At 34.0% G+C, this 22124-nt stretch overlaps 1 protein-coding gene across 2 annotated transcripts in view; it reads left to right on the forward strand.

Annotated features, from left to right (window-relative positions):
• The window catches only part of ZFPM2 (zinc finger protein, FOG family member 2), a 434128-nt gene that overhangs the window by 72041 nt on the left and 339963 nt on the right, over positions 1 to 22124 (forward strand). Inside the window, exon 2 of one of the 2 annotated variants that reach the window (XM_081266191.1) lies at positions 17095 to 17253. The exons of the other annotated variant lie outside the window; for it this stretch is intronic. Within the exon in view, the coding sequence (XP_081122317.1) occupies positions 17095 to 17253 (159 nt within the window). The remainder of the gene's footprint in view (positions 1 to 17094; positions 17254 to 22124) is intronic. 2 annotated transcript variants of the gene reach the window in all.

Here is a 22124-nt window from a genome sequence, read left to right on the forward strand (position 1 = left end):
AGATTATTGGCACCTTTATAATATCTAGTCTCTACTTATAAAAATGAGTTATGCAGATGTGTATAAAACACACCTTTTTTTAACTCACATTAAATTTTGTGATTTTTTTCAATGTAATATATATCTTTCATGTTTTTGTTAGTGCATCATAATTATACATAATAGTGAGTTTCATTGTGATATATTTATATATACACATAATATAAATCACTCTTATTCATTCCTTAGTATTTTCTCTTTCCCTCCCTGCCTTCCTCCCTCTGTTCTCCTTCCTCTACTCTCTGGTTTTCCTTTTATTTGCATGTATTTTTTTTCATTGGTGCATTATAATTATAATGCATCAGTGCCACATATATGTTTGATTACAATCAATTCTGGGGATTTTTCAATTTTTGAAATTATTTGATCATTAAAGATTTAAGAATGTAATTAATTATAAATAAATTCTTCATTATTCCCATGGTCATTTTTCAACTCAGGTGTCCTACTTAAAATTTAAAAAATATAGTAAAATTTTTAAAAATAAATCTTGCACTTATTTTTATTTTAAAATTTTTTTATTAGTATAGTGTTCCTACTTGATTTTTAAAAAATCTATATTATTGTCTTTTTCTCTTCAAATTTCATTCACTTATGTTGATTGGTTTTTTTTCTAATAAATTTCCAAAGCTTTTTAATTTTTAAAGGAAGCAGTAGCTTTTATTGACTCCCCCCACCCCACTTTTCACAGTCTCTCCCTGGCTCTGAGACATTCTGCTGCTCCAAGAGGAGGGGCATTGTCCTGGCTGACCTACCAGATGTCATCTTCACCTTCAGGGCATCTTGTTTCCCTTACTCTGGAGCTCTCACCCCTCATTTCGCTGCCTCTCCTATTTGCTCAGAAGTAAAAAATTAGGAGACACTAACATTTGAATCCAAAATTACCAAGACCACATCCATTGCTTTAACAAATCGATGTTTAAGAAAAATTCTAAGTCCTTTAGAAATTATATTTAACTTCTAATTAAACTGCATTGTCGTAAAATTGACATTTTAGAAACTGTTGAGCTTTGGAATTCTTAATATTTGGTCAGGGTTCGTAAGTATCTTATGAGTTTCTGTAAACACTTATTTTTTGTTTATAAGAAAGAGTATGGTATGGGACATTTAATTCTGTTCATGTAGGTGTTAATTATAGTGTTCAAATTGTTTATATTTTTAATGTTTTGTTTGCTCACTGTGGCATTATGATTACGGTTTGTTAGTTTTCTCTGCTCAATGGTATCACTGTTGATTGTTTAAAATCAAGATAACAAGTTTCATTTGTGATACTAATATTATCAGCCTTCCTATATTTTCCTTTTATACTCCATGGTTTTTCCCTGTGTTTTCATTTGGAAGCAACTTAAATATTTAATGAAAAATTCACATGCTTTTGATTTTCTTCTAACTTTAAATTTGTTCAATTATCTGTCATCTTAGAGGCTGCATTTTTTTTGTTCCTTTACATACTAATTTTATGAGTATGTAAACATACTTTTTTGAACATGTTATTATTTCCTGTTTCTAATATTTTTTAAAATGTATCAGTCCTACTAAATGAATCTTAAAATATGTCATCTTAAAATTTGTTTTACAAATTTTATTTTTACCAGTTGTCAAAATGAAAGTAAGTAACCCCTGCACCCTTTTTTTGGTACCAGGGATTGAACCCAGAGGCTCTTAGCCACTGAGCCACAACCCAGCCCTTCTTATTTTTTATTTTGAGACATCGTCAATTTATTTGCTCCCTCTTTAAAAAGCAACAAAATTCAGAATTTTGAGCTTCTTTTCAGCAAGTTCTCTATTCTCTATTATTCTCACCTGTGTTTATTTACCTTATTAAAATTTAGTTCGTATTTTAATACATATTATCCAATATTCAGTTTTGTTGCCTTAGTCCCAACAAGCATTTGAATTCAGCAAAATAAACTTTTATTTATAATCTGACTTTAGAAAATGGTTTTTGTCTTTAGTACATGTTACTGCTCTCTGAAAATTATTTTTTGAGCACAGTTTTGCCATTCTTGTTGTTAATAATTTATCTGTTTGAGAGATTATCTTCTAATAAGGTTTGCAGGAATAGTGGTCCAAGGTTTAGAAATCTGAAGCCATTTTATTCAACAGTACATACACATTTCTTAGCTAACTCATTATGGTGTTCTTTCATAACATGTCCCTGCAAACTTATGCTTTCACTTCTATATTGTGAGATTTTTTTTTTAATATTTATTATTTCTTTGTAGTCATCTTCTTGGTAGAGTCCTAGGTTGGGGATAGGAAGATGGGCTTGAGGATAGAAAGATGATTCTTTCCACACTCTTGCTAGTTGAAAATATGTAAGGATAAACATTGTACTGATTTTGGTTGTTTTCTTTAATCAAAAATATGATGGCATTTTTTAGGCCTGCAACTTCTTAACATGTATTACTTATTAATATTACACATATGCTAATTCATTGCCTGTTTACTTAAATACAGGATTATTATTAATGGGTCGCAACTCTGTCAACATGTTTCCTAATGTTCCTTTCCCACCTCACAACTTTTTAATCTGTTTTTTCTTTCTTCCTTCCTTTCTTTCTTTCTTTTTTTTTTTTTAATCATTCTCTATAATGTCATGTTGTTTCTCAGGATCTTTCTTCAGCATCACTGATGCAATTTTTCTGTGCCATGAAGTGGGCATATAATAATCTAATTATTATTATAATTTTGGTTATTGTGATTTTTATTGTGATTTTTATTTTCTTATTTCATGCTTTGCTCATTTTAAAAATTCTCTCAACAATCTTACTGAGATTCTGAAGTTTATTTTTAAAAACTATTCTTGTATTTTATTAAGTCAATATTTTTGGGGTGAAAGATGAAGCTTTCCTTTTTTAGTTGAGAATGTATTGTTTATCTTATGTTCCATGTTTCTCCTCCGCATCCACCTCCCAACTCCTAGCTGTGCTTTAAATATATATTTTAACTTAATGAAATAACATAGATACTGCTAGGCTTTAAAGCAAAAAATCAACAGATGTGAATGTTTCTGCCATCTCCTTCAGCTTTGCACTGGTGGTTGGTTCTTTGGGCTCTGAGTCAAAAATGGCAAAGCCTGGATGATGTAGAATGGAGTATCCAGCACTTTCAGGGCCAGAGAAATGCTGAGTTCATGCTGTTTTCTCCATCTCCATGAGAGTCCTAGTGAAAGTCCTGATCCCGGACATTGCAAAGTAACCAACATTTTCAATGCACAGAGAGGGGATGATGGGGTTGTGGCTCAGTGTAGAGTGCTTGCCTAGCATGTGAGAGGCAATGGATTTGATCCTCAGCACCACATAAAAAAATAAATAAACAAATAAAGGTATTTTGTCCATCTAAAACTTAAAAAAAAATTAATTCACAGAGTGTACTCATCATTTTAGGGGACATCTGTGGTTATTGGTAGAATGAAGATTAAACCATTGGCCCTATAGAAAATGAAACCGTCTAGGGAAGAGATTGAGATTATTTAGGAAGCTGAAGGATATGCAGATTCTTTCCAGAATTGAGCATAAGTTCTCTCATGTTACATGTGCAGTATTATTGCTTCAGCAGGTTTCATGAGGGCTTTTAAAGGAGTGGTTTTCTGTCTTTATTGACAAACAAAATTTCTAGAAGTGCACTTCTCTATTGTAGAACATAGATTTTATTGACTATGCCATTTCAGAAAGTTTTTCATCTAAACAGATTAACTTATCCCTTTGTTCTAAATTTGTTCAAGCTGTAATGGTTGTCACATTGGTAAGTCTTATTCCTTGATGATCCTTGATACAGAAGATGTTACCATAAGGGAGAGGTTGCTTTTTAAAATTTAACTTGGCATCAGATAAATCTGAATTTTTACTCTTTGATTTTTTTTCTTGTCTGTGTGAATATTATTTAGGAATGTTACCACTCAGTTTGAATTGTGCTAAGTGAGCTAAACTTTCTCTAACCTCTGCACTGAATCATCTTCTTTCTCAGCCCCACCCGCTCCAGCATATATACAATATAGATTATGCTTTATTCCCTATTTTACGTGTTGTTTCTTTCAAGGAGTTTGGAAAATTTTCAGTAGCTATGTATGGAATCCTGGTGGATTTCTTGAGAACATTTTGAATCCTGAACTTGTTAACAGCTCATGAAAAGATCAGATGCATCTGCACCTGGTGCCTCCTGCAGATCCACTGTAACTTGCCATGGTCAGCCACATTTTGTAAAATGAAGTCCAAAAACAACCCAGGTAGTGGTTTCTACAGCCTGATTAAAATGGCCTTAGTTGTGTCACAGTTAAACCCCCAAAGAGCTGTGGGAGTGGAATTCCCCCACAGTTCCTCTATGAGTAAAGTCTTCATGGAGTATATGAATAATTCTCAAGTACAGTGAATAAAATAAATGGTCAAACTGGCATTGCATGTGGAAACTAGGCCTCATAGAAAATGATGCTACAGGATTAATAAGTCAAGTTTCCTAGCATTAGATATGCCATATACCCCAGCAGAACAGGGTGTACTCTAGCAGAGTAGAATTAAAATATAAAAGAACAAAATGACCTCCTGGGTTTACTGATGAGAGATAATGGTCACTCTTATCTTTCTTCTCACACTCTTGTAGGAATGTTGTAACTCAGATCTGCTTCATTTCCCCTCCTTACAGGTTTAGAAGATAGACAGATGCCTGTGTTTCATCCTGTAGTCTATGTTTGAATAACTTGGAATGCAGAATAAAAGAGTTGATTCCTGGGTCCTATCCTAGAGATGCTGAGTCTTTGGAAATGAGCCTTGAAAGACAGCATTTTTATCAGAAAGTAATGCGCACTAAAATTTTTGTCAGAAGTAAAATACTAGAGAGTAAGTCTGGGACCTTTGTCAACAATTGTAGGACCGACTATAGGTGCCACAATTTTCCTATATATGCAGAGGGAAAGTGCTAAGTTTTTACTCAGTCTTTCTCATGCTTCTTTGATTCTTGAGCCAAGTGTTAGCCCAATTCCAACATAGAATACTGTAAGGCGGAAGATGGTTTAGTGTGATGCTTGGCAACAGGTATTTCTTTCCTTTTTGCAATTAAAAAGCATATAGGCACAGGTGGAATGGGGATCAGATTGAATACTTACCGGTGAATGGAATTAATTAATTGATTTATATATTTTTGCATCTGCAGGTAGAATTTACTTGGTTATATTTTTTCTAAGAACATAAAAAATAAGAGGTGGAACTGAAATAATGGTTTTCTAAATATTGGCAGGATAATAATATCTAAGCTAGGAAATGAATAGTAACCCCCCAAAATGTTCAACATATTTTGCTATTCTGGTTCTAGATAGTAATGGTCTACTAGCAAAGTAAAATAAAAATAGAAACAAAAACAATCTGAAAAAAAATTAAATGATATTAAAAGGCAACCCTTTATTTGACAACAGAAAATGTTTATTCTTAAGGTAGATGTACTTGCCCTTTCTGAGGGATTTGGAATCAAGGGTCATAAGAAAGTAAATTGAATGTTCTTGAGGTTGCAGAGTCACTTGTACTTACTACCCATACCAAATTTTAAGTAAGTCCTGATAAATCCAATGTTCTGGAACTTTCTTTCTAGAGGAAAGGGGTATGTGTTTCTTTGGCTCAAGTGAGAGAGAGAGAGAGAGAGGGTGATGGGGGTGCATAGCTACTGATGAGAACTTTCTAGATCTTTATGAAGTTGACGTTATTAATTCAACATGGAAAAAAGAACTTTCCAACTCATCACTTTCCATAAATTCAGGAAGTGCATTCTTTCCTTAACAATTTAAAGTAGAAAATGAAATTCCATTGAACTGAAAAAGAAGCTGCCGTTTGCTTCCTGTGCGTGATAGCATGCTGATGGTTTTGTGAGGAGTTCAGAGGCAGGAGCCTTATGGAGGCTGGACAGGGTTTATGATGCACACACTGGAGTGCCGTGAACTGCCAGTGGAGGGTTCATTTACGGCAGCTCTCCACCTTTGGCTCACCCCATAACTCCTGCCTGTAAAGGTGATTGCTTTTATTCTACTGTCGGCTTTGTTGTGAAAGGCAGGGGATATTTTCTTTTTAGGAGAGCCTTTCGCTGCTTGTCTAGGCTGCAGTGCTGGAAGGGTGTGATGAACCAGCTTTCTTATTGCTGCACCCTCCCTGCCCTCCTATTTCTCCAGGGAGCAAGCGCTCTTCTTAAATATACAGCTGCACCGAGTGCCTGTGTGTCTTTAGACACTATTTTAATGTGCTAGTATAAAGTAAAAGTCATTCTGAAGGTGTATTTTATGGGGAAGTGCTTTCTGGGCCTCTTGAGATGTTCACAAGTACTGAATTGAGGTACCTCTGCAGCAGTTTAATGACAACATAGAACACTTGTTCTAAAGTGCCCTGTTGATACGTGTCCCAGGGCATGTTACAGTTAGAGCGGATTGAACATGTTGATTTTGTTTTTACCTCCATTAACACAGTCCCTTCATCTTGTTAGGGTTTTGCAATTCAAGACTTATTGGATGGATTTTCTGCTTTTAATTTTTTTGTAGTTTTGTGTTTTGTTTTGTTTTGTTTTTTTATCCCCCAAAGATTAAAGAGATCTGCCAGAACGGAAATATGGAAAATTACACATACACCTGTGAAATTAGGTAAATTCTTATAAAGTTTGTATTCCAACCAATACATGGGATCTACAACAATGCTTTATTTTGTGCGGGGGATTTTTTTCTGGCTGTGCAAGGAACATGTGTGCAGGACTGTACAGGCTTAGAAAGAATATGCATCATTATTTACTGTGTCAAACCAAACGGAGGGCCAAATTGGCAGCATTCCAGGAGCAGGAGGCCACACCTATTTGTGAAAAATGGAACAGAGTTCTGTAGTTGCCCTCACCTTGACTGTTTGGTTCAAGGTGGTGGTGCTAGTACATGCAGTTTGATGAGCCGCATTTGTGGGTTAATAACGTGGCTCGCCATGAAAAGGCCACAGTTGGTTTGTGTGCAGACCTGATTATAATAATGGGGTGGAGTGAGGGATAAAGAGCATGGGAATTTCTATATGATCTGGCCTGGACTTCTTGTGCACACTTATCATAATTTATTGATTGGCCAGCTTTACCTGAGCAGGGTACCCCTCCTCATGTCTCATATAGATATGCCAGCCCCTCAAAAGAGGAGGATGAAAACACTTCTGCTCTTTGAAGCTCTTCTTCTTTAAAAGACTCAAACAGCAGACTATAATTTTAAAATATTGAGATGCTGTCCCTTGACTTTCTTTCCCTACCATAGCCAGACACGTGTTGGGGGAGATTCTTGAGTCAAAGTCATCCTGGTCAATTGATTGACTCCAGGACTCCAGGAGTGAATGGGGAAGTCACAGGTGGGATCATCCTGCAATGGCTACAGTCTATTCCGTGTCATCCCAGAATCAGCGGAAAGAATGTTCTTTGGGCACTTGCTGAACTTTTGGTGATAGTGGCAGAACAAATAACCATCATTAAATACCTAAAGTTAATCTGCCCATTATCAGGAGTGACTACATTGAATTGCTTAGGTGAAAATTAGTTTGATCATAGATCATCAGGTACAGTACACAGCCTGTCTATCTACAGCTGAGGTTGGAGCACATATAACTCACAAATTATTGTACTTTTTCTAGGAAATGACAATAATCAATATAATTTATACTATTACAAAGTGACTTCTGTGTAGCATTTGTATTCCAGTTTAATTGTTCTCATACTTGAGTGAGCATGCATCAGAGTCACCCATAGGATTTCTCAAAACACAAATTAAGGCCCTACCCATGGAGTTTCTGAAATCAGTAGATCTAGGGTGGGGTCTGGTAACTAATTGGATTTTCTAATAAGTTTCTGGGTGATACCAATGTTGCTTGTGCAGGGGTGACACTTGGAGAGCTAATGTTTGCTGATCAACTACTTGGAACCAGCCAATGAAGTTAGGTGTCATGGAGAGAGCAGTTATTTTATTAACTGTTTTCTCCCAGAATTTCAATTAATAATAAATTATACAGGTAAAGAATCAATTTAACAGGGTAGCTCCAGAAAGGGTGTTATTAAAATGAAGGATTAGAAAGGAGAAATTGACCTATTTGATGAGATGTATTTTAGATTCAAACTGTGTTAGATAAGAAGAAGCAAAATTGACATATAAAATAACCAAATTCTGATGCAAATATTTTCGTTGACTTTTTTCCTATAATTAATTGTTTTGCTCTAAAATCCTACAGTGATTTAATATTTTCCCTTATTTTCTGCCTGTAGCTATATTGTTTCATAAGAGACGGAGTCATGCGTGCTGAATATTAAGGACAATCTTTAATTCATCTTGGCCTTATGAACCTGTTTAATAAAGTTGGTCACCAAAGCCTTTATTTGGTATTCATTGTGTGGCTAGTGCTTTTGTTGTTGTTGATTTAAAACAATAAATTGACCTGTATGTTACCTTTGATTTGCTCTAGAAAGAGAAAGAAATATAAATTCCATTCTGGCTTCAAAAGATTGCATTCTTCGTTTTTTTCTTTTCTTTTATTTCTTTGTTTAAAACATTTCTAAAAATCACTTCTCTTTTACATGTACTAATTTAGTTTCATTATAAAACCATATAGGCTATTATCAACTAGTTTTTAAATAGAAACGCATATAATAGTTTTGCAGCATTTCATTTGTTAAGTAAGAGTAACACACTTCAAAACATCATATCTTATGGATATAAAGAAAATATGTTTTCTTGTAGATATTGTTAAAATTACAAATTTTGATGAATTCATTTGTAAATATTTATCAGCCACATATCATACATAAGGGGTTCAAGGGATAGCTTCAATCCCTTTCCTTTCTTAGTCCTAAATGCTTTTAAAAACTAATGCCCTGCATTCATATTCTAGTGACTTAATAACACCCAGTGTCTTCTGGCAGATGTGCTCATTTTTAGAAAAATCCCTGCTTGCCCATTCTCGTATCCCTTCAAAAATGTCTGTCAGGCTGAGGGTGGGTAGCCTCTGCTTTGAATAACCAGGAAAGGACAATGGGTATCATACTGTCAAGTGAAATAAATTTTATTTAACAACATGAGTAGGGATAGTTTAAAACTATGTATATAGATTGCTATTGCTCCTTTATTTTGGTCCTCAATGTTTTTACAATTAAATGCTATTGAAAAAAAAATCATTATTTGAGTGAGTATTGTACAGTGGCTAAGGTACCATTACCTGCTGCTTCCAGTTGCAAATGTGGGTAAGAGAATTATAATGTAACTGAGGATGAAAGGACAATACAGAAGTAATTAGAAATTTAGAGTGTCAGTGCTGTTTGAGAAGACTTTTTGTGCCCCTCCATCCATGATAAAGTTGAACATTTTTGTTTTGTTTTAATCATTCTATAATTGATAAACTTTGTCCTCTTAGTTGGATTATTGGATTAGTCACTCCACATGGCTGGGACTATCTCACCTTTATATACTCTTATTCTAGTGCCCAGTACAGTACCTGCCATGTTCAGTAGCCTCAATAAATATTAGTAAAGGGAATAAACAATAAATAAATAAACACAGGAAAATATCATGAAGAGAACAAAATGAGGTATCAGGCTTTATATTTGCTGGTGTAAAACATTAAATGGAAGATCCCAGGACTAGGTGTATAGCTCAGGGCAAAGCACTTGCCTAGCATGCTTGAGGTCTGGGGTTCTATTCCTAGCACTACACACAGGCACAAATACACACACACACTCTCTCTCTCTCTCTCTCTCTCTCTCTCTCTCTTTTGTAAAAAAAGCATTTCATAAGTTTGAAATAACTTTTATTATGGAAAATTATTACAGTTTTTCTATTTTATGATTAATATTATCAAATTATTATTGTGCCAAATTTATTAATTAAAATTTGTCATAGGTATGTATAGGAAAAACATGTCATATTTATAAGGTTTGGTACTTTCCATGGTTTCATGAATTCACTGGAGGTCTTGGAATGTATTCCCTGCAGACAAGGAAGGACTACTGTATTATTTTAGCAAAAGTTATACTAAGATACTTTTTCATGATGGGGCTCTGGACAGAGACCTGATTATGAGATATTTGAATTTCAATGCCATTGCTGTCACTAACTTCCTTGGGTCAGTGCACAAGGCATTTACTAATGAACCAAATTTTCTTAATGCCTGAGTTACTTCCTGAGAGTAAATTAGTCATTAGAGATCTAGTTCAAATTTTGTCTGTATTTCCTCCTCTAACTTTATTTTCCCTGTGATATCAGTGCTTAATCTACTATGTAAGACTGACTGCTGCTTGCAAGGCTTGCATACATTCTAAGCAAATGTTGTTTTCTTGTTAGCATCTTTCAGTTAATTTGAAACAGGGCATTTCCAAGGGGAAAAATATTTTAAAAATTTAAATTGTTTTCAGGTTCTATAGAAAAACTGTTAATATTGCCATTTATAAAAGTGGCTGATGATTGTACAGCAAAGAATATTACTCCATTTTTTTTAAGATTAAAGAGTACCTTTTTCCCCCCTAAAGAAATAATTTGAATATGACCTGACCCCTTCCCCTTCATTTTACAATGGTATATGGTCAAATTGAACCCTCCATTAAAAATTCTCTAATATCCTTTTTTGCATTAACATTTCAAAACTCAATTTAAATATTCACAGATCTCATTTTTAATAAACTTAACAAAATTCAGGTAATTTTCTTCAACTTTCTTGATTGAAGGACAGCAGTTGGTATAGATATATATAAAAAAAGATGTGCAGCTATGAGCAAAGCCCCAAATCAATTATATATAAGAAATAACACATGGAAAGAAATTAATCAAAAAGAAGAATTTCTACTATATGATTCTCTGGTCTGCTACCTGCAGGCAACAAACTCAAATGAAAAAAAATCAACATTCTTCTGGTAGATAAGGAGAAAATTAATAAAAATGTTTCCTTCTTTCTAGATCCCCTGATGCAACAATTGTTGAAAGTGGGTGACTGCTGGAATAACTTGCCTATTTAAAAAATATTTTTTAAACTACAGAAATAAGGATTTATTCTTGCTGTTAAGCTCAATTACATGAGTAGTATGGATCTGCACTGTCCAAAGAGCATCCCTCTTCCCTGCCCCTTCTCATTAAATGGCTCTGTGGGATGTGCATGAGACAAATGTAATAGAACACGATAGAGAAGCATTTGGAGGTGTGCCTACAGGCTAGTGATTCATAAGGAAGTCTGAATATAACAGATGAATACTCTAGGACAGGAATTACTGAAAGCCACAAAAATACCGCCAAGGAAAAAAAATAGAGAAAACATGTAAGCACTGTACAGCTAAAAATGTTCCCATTCCTTAGGGAGATGGGGAGGAGCATGTTTTAGTGGGATTCAGATTTTGAGGGATTTTTTTTTTAAATTCTAATTGAACAGGGCATATGTATACAGAAAATGTAATACTCATTTTTTCATATTAGAAGGGATTTTTAGTTTGTGTTTTATGAATGTTATTTGGCAATTAACAAAGAAATAGAAGGTGGGAATACAAATGGTTAGGTAACAAGATATCCAGTTTAAATCCACTGGCTCATTTTCACTTTAAATTTAGGTGACAAAAATGTAACCTAAATTTAAAGTGAAAAGGTCTATTCTAACTCTTCTTACCTATCAACTATATAGAGCTTATGTAGTTTTTAAATATATTTTATATTCATATATTGAATGTGAACCGGAATTGTACTTTTATTTTTATATTTACATTTTGCAAGGTAGCATCACCCGATGAAAGTAGCTCAATTGTAATGGGATCATTCAAGCTTGGTGTACAATTTTGCTTGAATTGTTGGTTTTGGAGGTCCCCATAAATATATATATGTAGATAGATAGGTAGATAAGGAGATATGGATTCTGCGTGCCTTCTCATTCCTTTGTCTAAATAAAGAAATCTGTTGCAAAGGACTTTTACAGAGCAGAAAACAGGAGTCAGCAACCTAGGTAGAGCAGCAATATTTTCATTTTTGTTAATTCATTAAGATTTTAAGAATTTTAATCCATTGGTGTGGATTCTTCACTCTGTGTATGAATAAAGTGATATAAAGTTAGTGATGGGAGTTTTAATTTCTAATATTAATAAATTAGGCTATCTGATATAAAAAAGGATTCAAAGTGGCATATATTGAGAAATACTGGAATAGAAAGGTCTGGAAATATTTGTATGTTTTCAGGGGAAATTCACCTAGCAGAATTTCTGAGCACACTGTGATGGATTATTGTAATTATTGGGAATGATAATATTTTAATGTGACGCTCTTCCCACCTGTCAGTTGTAATCAAGGCTGCCCAGTATTCTGAAACAATCTCATTTTGCTAGGTGGCTAGTCTTGTGCAGCCTTTAGAATGCTTAGAATATTAATGCTTGGAGGGGAGACTGAATGCTCTCTATAGTTCCATTTGTTTTAATCAAAATGCATGCACAACCAAACTAAACTAATGTTTAATAAATTAACACCAATGAGTGCTTTAGAGAAAAGGCCCCTTCTGGGGGATATTGCATTGGAACCATAGGTCTGGCATTTCTTTCCTCTCTCCTTACATGACAATGTATATTAATTTCTGAAGAATTTAATTTCTTTCTTGGGTGCCTCTTATTCTCAAGTGCTTTGAATTTATCTGAACAAAGACACTCTACCATTTAGGTAAGGGTCATTGTGTTTATATGGGCTGCCAGAGTATGAAGTTATTCATCAAGGCAATGCCTAGTCAAAGACATGTGTTTGATTTCTTATGTGCTATATGCTGTTCTCCATAATTTCTTACATTACCTCACTGTAGTATTAATTTTAATCCTTTTTCTGAATTTTATATGTATTTTATATTTTTCTCAATTTTCTTGATAAACTTCTAGCTGCTACTTCACTTGTTATGGATGTGCTAAAGGGATTTTTTTGAAACCCCTGGAATTTCAGCAACAGTTTTCTCATAAACTCATTTATCTAGGGGAATTGGTACTCCTCTAACTGCTTCTTAACCATACCAATTCAGTTCTTTATTTTCACTTTACTCCATGATTATGCTGCCAGTGTATGGGATGAGACTATTTAGTCTTGAATAACCTATTTGTCCTTTACCAACTCCTGATCCATCCACCTGAGTCACAGCTTTTACAATGCAGCTGATGGTACTGGCTAAAGGAAAGGCTTCATCATGCATGGGGCTGGCCCTCAGTATTGCAAGGAGTAATGAATCTGCAGAACATTTCTTTTCTTCAGTTTTATCTCTGGAGAGCAAAAGTAGCTGTGGCCAGAGCAAGTGGAGAGTGAGTATGCAATTGTCTCTCTCCTCTAATAATAGAGATTCTGCTTTGCACCCCTCAGACTATACCAGTATTCCCCATTATTCATCCAGTATAAACTATGGAAGGATGCCTACTCATTCATGCTGAGAGACAGTTAACAGCATTATGGGCCTAACCTTTAGCACTATTGCATTCAAAGTTTTAGGATATATGACTAATTATTGGCATTTTAAAATGAGGTAAATGTTGATATTTACGAACATTGAGACTATTAATTCTGTCAAGTGTGTTTGAATATCTGTAAATCAGAAGCAATTGAAGAGCTGAAATTCAGATTTCCTCACACTTGCCTGCCAAGTGGCCTCAATCAGAAGTAATTTTCTCCATGAGGGCACATGGAGCTCCGTTGTGAGCCTTTTCTGAGTAGATATTATTATTTGTGTCAAATTATGTGTGGTGATTTTTCTGAAGTGGACTTCTGTGCCCACTAATCCATACACAGGAGGTTCCTTCATTCCCTCCTTCATTGGTGCTATTAATTATACTTGTGCTTCAAGTGTCTCTTACCCTTTTTACGTGTTAGTTTATGGCCACCGATTATCTGTAAGGTTTTCCTGTTAAAGAAACATGCAATATAGAGAGTAGAGGGAGATCTGATCTGAAACCATAAATATTATGCATTTTTTAAGAGAAGCCTTTTCCCCAGAGTTTGATTTGATGGCATGCTTAAAGAAATTGTTAGTAATTTCACGTTTTAAATATAGTAGATTTTACAAATCTGACATTTGCTTTGGGAGAATTGCAAGTTGGTCATTAAATCTCCTTCCTGAGGCCTGTTTTAATTATTGACAAGGAGACATTGTGTAATTTGAACAAATGAGCTCAGAATTTTTTTTCACCTTTTATTTGGATTTTTGTAGTTTGTTTTGAAAATAAGTGCTTCTTTTCAGTTACCTGCTTGGAATTCCAAATTGACAGCTGATAATAAAATCAAACAACTGCTGGAATATGCAATACTATACTATCAATTAAGTACTTGTTGTAAACTTTGAAATAAAAGTTTATATATATATATATATATGTATATGGTTTCTGTGCACAAGTACATGTAGATGTGTGTGTGTGTTGTGTGTATGTGTGTGTGTGTGTGTGTGTATAAAATCACCATAACATTGACTTAAGTTGAGGTTTACTAAGCATAAATCAATGCTTTGTGGTTTTGTGTTCTTTCAAATTTTCACATAAGCTTATCTATTTACTTTTTTATCTATTTAATTTTTAATACAACTGCTAAATTTTATTTTGAGATCATCTTACTGAAGCCAATTTGTTGTCACTCAGTATTTTAAATATACCATATGTGCTCAGAATTATAATTTTTAAAAGAAAAACATTTATTAATATTTTTACGATATGCATGAATTCTCTTCAGTCTTATTGTACTTTTCATACTTTACATATGAGCATTTAAAATATTTATTTTACAATTGGAGCCTTTTTTTTATTTGCTAGGAAAACAGAGTAAATATTCCTAAAGTTCCAAAAGGAGTATAAATTATAATTTCTGTTATAGCTAGTATAGTTACTTTATAGATTGATTCAGCATGGTTATAAATAATGTAAATGGTAAATATTGGTAATCAATTACTTTATTTTTGGTAAATTTACAAGATAATCTTAATGATTGTGGAAAGTCGAGAACTTAGTATTTTGGTTTTCAGTAATCTGAGAAGAGCCCTAAGAGGCTCTTCAATTTTTAGATTGGATTATTAAGCACCATGAATAAGTAATTATGTAAAATGTGAATTAACAATTTTCTAAATCATTTTGTCTACCAGATACATGTTTATAGTTTTCTTTCTAAAGGAATATATTTAAAACAATGGTTTGCATTTTAAAAACGTGTTAAAACAATCTTAAATTTGCAAGTTAGCTTTTTCATTTATCATCTTGTAATCTTTCTCTCTTAATTGACCTCCAAAGCTTTACTTTCTAGATCAACGAAATAAAAATAGTAATACCTACCATACCTACCTCACTGTTTTATTTTAGATAACATGAAAGAAAGTGCTTTGAAACTTCCATATGAAACACAAATGGGACAGCTTTGTATGTCTTCTTTGGACCAAGCTTATTATTATAATTAAGTTCTTTGAAAAATAAAAATAAGGGAAATATCCTATTAGTGTCCTGATTTGACTCAGCATTAATAATTAAACTTGTCTTTTGAAACTGTCAAATTAATGTTTTAAGGATTGTGGTATTTGACATTCTTTCTATTTTATATATTTCTGCATGTCTATTTGAAATAGTTGTTCTAAAAGGTGAAAGATTATAAATGATGAAATAGTTAAGGGATTAAAAACTGATGTAAGACCCCTGACTTTTGAATGTGATTTGTGCAAAAACAAAATCCATGGCTCTTTTTAACTCTTCACCTTGAGCATAAGGACTGTGTGAGAAAACTGTATTAACAGAGTGTTTGGAATTAGGGCATTTGATCCTCCTTAACATTTTATTATTTTGAAGAAAAGAGGAAAAATAAATTCTAAAAAGGAAAAAAAAATCTGAAAGTAAATTTTTGCTTGAATGTTTCTTAATTTAAATCCATGTAACTAATTCTGTACATGTAAAGGTGTCATATTAATTCAGTTCTTTGGCAAGTGACTTTGGGGAAAACACTCGTTATACTACTGTATATAGGTATATACTTGTTCTTGTTTACCCATGCATATATAATAACAGTAATATATTCACAATTTTAAACTATTCATAAGATTTCTCCTTGGACCCAGAAAAATTTCTAGCACATTTCTAAAAAGTAAGAGAGCGAGCGAGAGGCTACCTAAGCCTTGGAGTATTTAGCCTGTCTGATGAGACTGGTGACATGAGTGACAATTAGTACAAATTACCATAATTGTGTTCTTTGGATAAAATGCCATATTACTTCTTTAGGAGCAAATGCAGACTTCTGCTTAGCAAAATGAGTCAGATACTCTGATTCTTTAGAGGCAGTCAGAAATGCACAATCGGCAGTGTGGTATTCCCACGTCGACCACTTCAGATCCATCTGAACAACCCCAGCCCTCCCTTTCCTTTCAGTAAAATAGGTCCATTAATGTAGTGCACCTCACTCTCTTTCTCTCTAAGGGAGTTGTATTTTTATTACTGAAAAAGTATCACATAAATACAAATTACATTTTTTCATTAGAAAACTACTTTTCATTTCAGAAAAAATTCAATTAATTATGAATAGGGTTATGCTTTCATCAGGGAGAGAAATATGTAATTTTTCTTCAAGCCTCAAACACATATAATGAAATCTTTTCTTGGAATCCACTCTTAAGATGGATTTTTAAAAGTATAGACTTTATTAAAATCTCAGTTCAATTAAAATGCATTCAATTACTTTAAATCTTTATTAAAATCTCAGGTAAAATTGTACAACAGTGTAAAAGAGACTTGTACTCTTTACCAGGCAGTTAATCCTAACAAATGAACATAAAGTGCACAGTTTTGCTGCTCAGAAGGGAATATAAGTTTGGGGCTTAGGTTGGGGGTAGGGAAGGATTGAAGATGAAGGTTGATTTCCATGGAGTATCTTCAGCCACTAGTTTCTGTCCACTTTTCAAGTAGGTCACTTTTGTCTGAATATGAATGTGGCAATATCTTGTATGGGTCCCCTTGGTGGGACAACTTGGAATGTTTTCCTTGCCTCTGTACTCACAAAGACCCTGTTATAAGGGTTTATTTCACCCTCTTCCTTGGATGTTTTTGGTACAGTGTCCCTGATTCTTTTTCAAGGGCCGCTTGAAGATGCCATTGAAGATGAGGAAGAAGAGTGTCCATCAGAGGAAACAGTCATCATCTCAAAGGGAGACTTTCCATTGGAGGAAAGCTTGTCCACAGAATTTGGGCCTGAAAATCTGAGCTGTGAAGAGGTGGAATACTTTTGTAACAAAGGTAATCATTGAGAGTTGGATGTAATGTAAGTCTACTTAGATGATGTTGTCATGATAGAATGGAATGAAAGTGCCATTAGCGCTGAAACACAGCTAGACAGTCTGATAATAGATGCAGAATTTTCAAACAACACATTGTTTTGAGAGATAAAAGAAGTAATTCCACTTTAATAATAAACCTATTTTATATTTAAATGAATATTTTCATGTGTATTGGCCAATTAACCATATACATTTTCATGTCAGTTGGCCAGCTAGCTTTAGTACATTTAGTCTTTATTATTTATTCATTTATTCTTTCAACAACTATTGAGTTTCAGTTGTTTGCAAGGTGCTGAGTTAGGTGTTGAGTGTAAGTACTGAGTGGGGCAGAGAGACACCAAGCCCAAACTTCTGGCACACCACTTTTGAAAACTGAAATCTGAGGTGTTTGACTCATTTGATAGTATTTAAAAGGGACTATCAAACATGGAGGGTAGTCCTTTTTAGATATTGTCAAAAAAGAAAATGCACACTTTTCTCCACAGTAGATCCTCATTTGGTGGGGGGTTCCAGGGATTGAACTCAGGGGCACTCGACCACTGAGCCACATCCCCAGCCCTATTTTGTATTTTATTTAGAAACAGGGTCTCACTGAGTTGCTTAGTCCCTTGCCATTGCTGAGGCTGGCTTTGAACTCTCAATCCTTCTGCCTCAGACTCCCTAGCTGCTGGAATTACAGGTGTGCACCACCATGCCTGGTAGTAAATCCTCTTCACACACTAACATAATCCAAGAGGCACCTGAGGCATATCTTAGTTTATTTCTAACCTTGACTGCCAGCTGGGTGACTTTACCAGTTATATCCTCACTGGGCACAAATCCTCATCTGCTTACTTTTTCTAAAAGTTGGTTTTAGGTTTCTCAAGATTCTTTTCCATTTGATTGTGCTACTGAGGTGGGGCTTCTATCTCCTGCACCAACACACAGTTTCACAAGTATTGGGATTACTTTCTTGGTTGGAAATAGCCACTTTTGCCATTGATACATGATGTGAAGTGGGCTTTTTATATTATCACACTTGACCGTCTGATAAAGAATGTTGGGATAACATCAAAAAAAGCTACCAATGAACATATCCTGTGGTCACATATGTCTTTGATATATAGAAAAAATTTCAGTAATACTTTCTCCTGTTGATGATGTGTTAGAAACAAAAGAAACTACCTAGTCAGATCCCTTTGGTTAGTAGAGCCCAGACCCCAAAACTGTGGAAACCAAACAGCAGCACCAGTTCCTGGACATGCTGAGGTTCAGAAAACCTCTTCACCATGAACTATTGAACACCACCAGATGACCGTGTAATGTGGCCCCTGGCTTCCACATCAGAGACTTTTGGTTGAAAATGAAAATAATTCTTCTTTCCTAGGGCTGACTCAGATATCAGGCCAAATATTTTCTTTAGTTTTTTCTGATACTGCAACCATTTCTTGATCTATAGTCATGGTGATACCTATACGAGCCCTCTGGAGATATAGAGCTTTTCAATTTGTGTTTGAAGACATCTCATTTTCCTTCATCTTCAGGAAATACATTTTGTGTGTGGGTGTGTGCAAGGTAGAGTACCTACTTATGTTGTAATATTGTAATAAATAGAAGGGACTAATAGTTAGAAGGTACCATTTCTTTTTGACTTTTGTTGTTAAAAGAGGTAATGTATAGATATAGACCTCCTTATCAATTAAATCTAGAGTATCAGGAATGATAGATATTATTAGATATATTTTAAATTTTGGGGTTACAGTTTTGTCTGCTTAAAGAATACAGAACCAAAAATTTTAAGTTAACAGTTTCTTGAAGAAATGGATTTATGCTAATGCTTCCATGATGATAACTATCGTCTTAATAACTTCCCTCTTTACAAACCAGAATCCTAGATCACAAAAAAACAATGAATGCCTTTAAGAACTAAGAAGAATCATCAAATTATAATTATAGTGAATATTTTTCAGTGGATATTATTATTTGATGAACAGTTAGACATTTTAAAAAATATCTAATGTATACAAAACAATATTTAGTATGATACAGACTATATTAAATAATATATAAAATTTTATGCATTGTAAAAATAATTCTGTAAGGCTTAGTCTGAAACTAAAATGTCATGATTAGTAGGGATAAGAATTCTTATTTTCATGTAATATTTTTCAGGATAAATAATGGATAAATAATAATATTACTCTTTCAAATTACTATGACCTTGTGTTATTACAAGAGAATTTCATTATTTTACTGTCATAGAATGTGAGGCCAGGGAATTCCCGCTGAAGTCAGTTGGAACTGGTATGAATGGAAGACAACTCTTTGATATTGTATCCCCTTGAGATGTCATGCCAGGGATGTTATCCATTTTTCACTTAACTTGATTAGCTACAATAGGAAGAGAGAATTTTCTCTCTGGAAAATTAGAACCTAATCTTTCTGTAGAAAGGCACATGTTTGTCTCAGTGATAACAATTATGTTTTATTACCAGTTTTAGAAAGAGGATAGATTGGCCATCAAAAGAGTAAATGCATTTAAATGGTTAATGATATCAATATCATGATTGGAAAAGTACATAAGAAATGTTCTTTGGGAGAGAATTTTTTTTTTACCTAGGGTTTATGGCTGAAACAGGTATATAATACACCTCCAAATATTCAAAATCATTTATGACAACTTAAAAATTGTCAATATATACAGAAAACTGAATTGGATTATTAAAAGTTTCTTTGTGTGGTGGCCTTCCTATGACCAAAATCTAGCAACCACCTAGTTAGTGGTTCCTCTGGAAAAATATATTGAATATTAAATGCTTTTTTTTTAATTAAGCAAAGAATGGTTTAAAACCTCATACCACAAAAATATAGCTAGATCTAAGTTATCGAAACAAGATATTTTGACATTTTCTGGGGAGGATATGGAGAATATGCATAGTTACTGTTTACTTCATTCATATTTTGGATAAAAGCCATCATATGCTATTATAACTTCCCTTTTGTTAAGTAAAAAAGAAAAGTCCTCTCTTTTTATTCATCTATAGATGATCACAGGAAGTTCCCACTTTCTTTTGAATTGATCTTCTCTATTACACAGAATATTTTCAAGGTTTAGAAGGACTCTTATTTATTTTAAAATTTTTCTTAGCTCCACACTGATGACATTTGTGTTCTTGTTAAAGGGCAGGTTTTGCTATAAATCTCAAGTTAGTGAAGTTGCTCATCATTATGAACCACATGATTAAATATAAACTCCCTCAGAGAATGTAAAATTCCACAGAAATGTTAAAAAATGGTCTGAATTTTATGTTAGCTTTTTTTTTTCTTGATATTGGGGATTGAACTTAGGGGCACTCAACCACTGGGCCACATCTCCAGCCCTATTTTTTTTTTTAATTTAGAAACAGGGCCTCACTGACTTGCTTAGCACCTCATTATTGCTGAGGCTGGCATTGAACTAGTGATCCTCCTGCCTCAGCCTTCTGAGCTGCTGGGATTACAGGTGTGTACCACCATACCCAGCCTTATGTTAGCATTAAAGTGTAAAAATTTTTGATTATCTGGCTCCAGCTCAGAGATATCTGATTATAGTTCCATGCCTAAAATTTGAATATGGCAATTCTCTAGAAGCTTCTTTTGTCACTTTTTGCTTTGGGTTAATTATTTGTTTCACTTCTGTTTTTCATCTTCTTAAATAATTGAACTATGTTTAAAAAAAGATGTTGCTTCAAACTTTCCTTGATATCCTGAGATTTAAAAAATGGTAGCAAAATGTATTGCAACACTTAGGATTTATATCATCTTCTTTTGTTCATGAGTTTAGAGTGCTTGGCATCTTGCCTTAACAGTATCTCTGAGAGGAAGGAAGCAAGCAAGAATTATTTCCTTGAATTTACAGATGCCGAAGACATCAAGACTGAGCCCATAAGTGCTACATATTTCCTGTGTTACTGAATTATTTGCTTCAGTTATTTCATCTTCTTTCATCTGGTTTATGTATAAGATATGGAAACAAATCCTGAATGTGCAGACTTAAGCAAACTAATTAATATACATTGAAATATAATTGTTGAAGGAAGCAACCTGAAGAGTTTTGAGTTGCTAGATCAGAGACAGTAAGTTTCATAGCAGACTTGGCATGGGGCGGTTCTAAAACTAGTTTACTATTAGTTTTTTCAAAGAGTGTTTCCTCTCTGAAATACTCAAGTTTGCTAATTACTAAAATGAAATAAACATGTCTTGGGATACATTCCAGGAAAATGTCACAGGATATGTGGACAGGAAATATCGGATGGATGTCATTACAGGCTAGTAAAATGCAGTGTTATTAAAAAGAAACAAACAAAAAAATCTCCCAAAAATCCATGTCAGTGATAACTTATCAATTACATTCATCCAGAAAAGTTGCTGGAGATCTTTACAAATTGTTTTCTGATATCATGAGTCCTCAACAGGCTCACAGGGAAAAAAAATGCCATCAAAGTTAATGTTAGAAGACATAGAATGATACTTCTTGTCCTATAATCTAGTTATAGAGAATGGTCAGAGAAATCACTGGGTGGGTCTGGGGCACACCCTAAAGAGATGAGCTTACATTGGAAAGAACAGGGTGAACAAAAGGAGATATGACAGAAATTCATTAAATAAGGAAACCAATATAGGGGAACAATCAGACATTCTGACCACATTCAAAAACCTTGACCAAGTATGCAGAAAGTAAAAGTTATTTTAAATACTCCTTCAATAGAAAAAATGAAAGGTATGTTAAAGAAAACAGAATAAAACCCGTGTTACTCTTACTTGGATTTTGCACTAGCCCCAGAAGTAGTTAATGTAAAATCAAAAGCAAGC

This window comes from Spermophilus citellus (genome assembly GCF_964194105.1).
Source record: "Spermophilus citellus genome assembly, chromosome: 14".
NCBI lineage: Eukaryota > Metazoa > Chordata > Mammalia > Rodentia > Sciuridae > Spermophilus > Spermophilus citellus.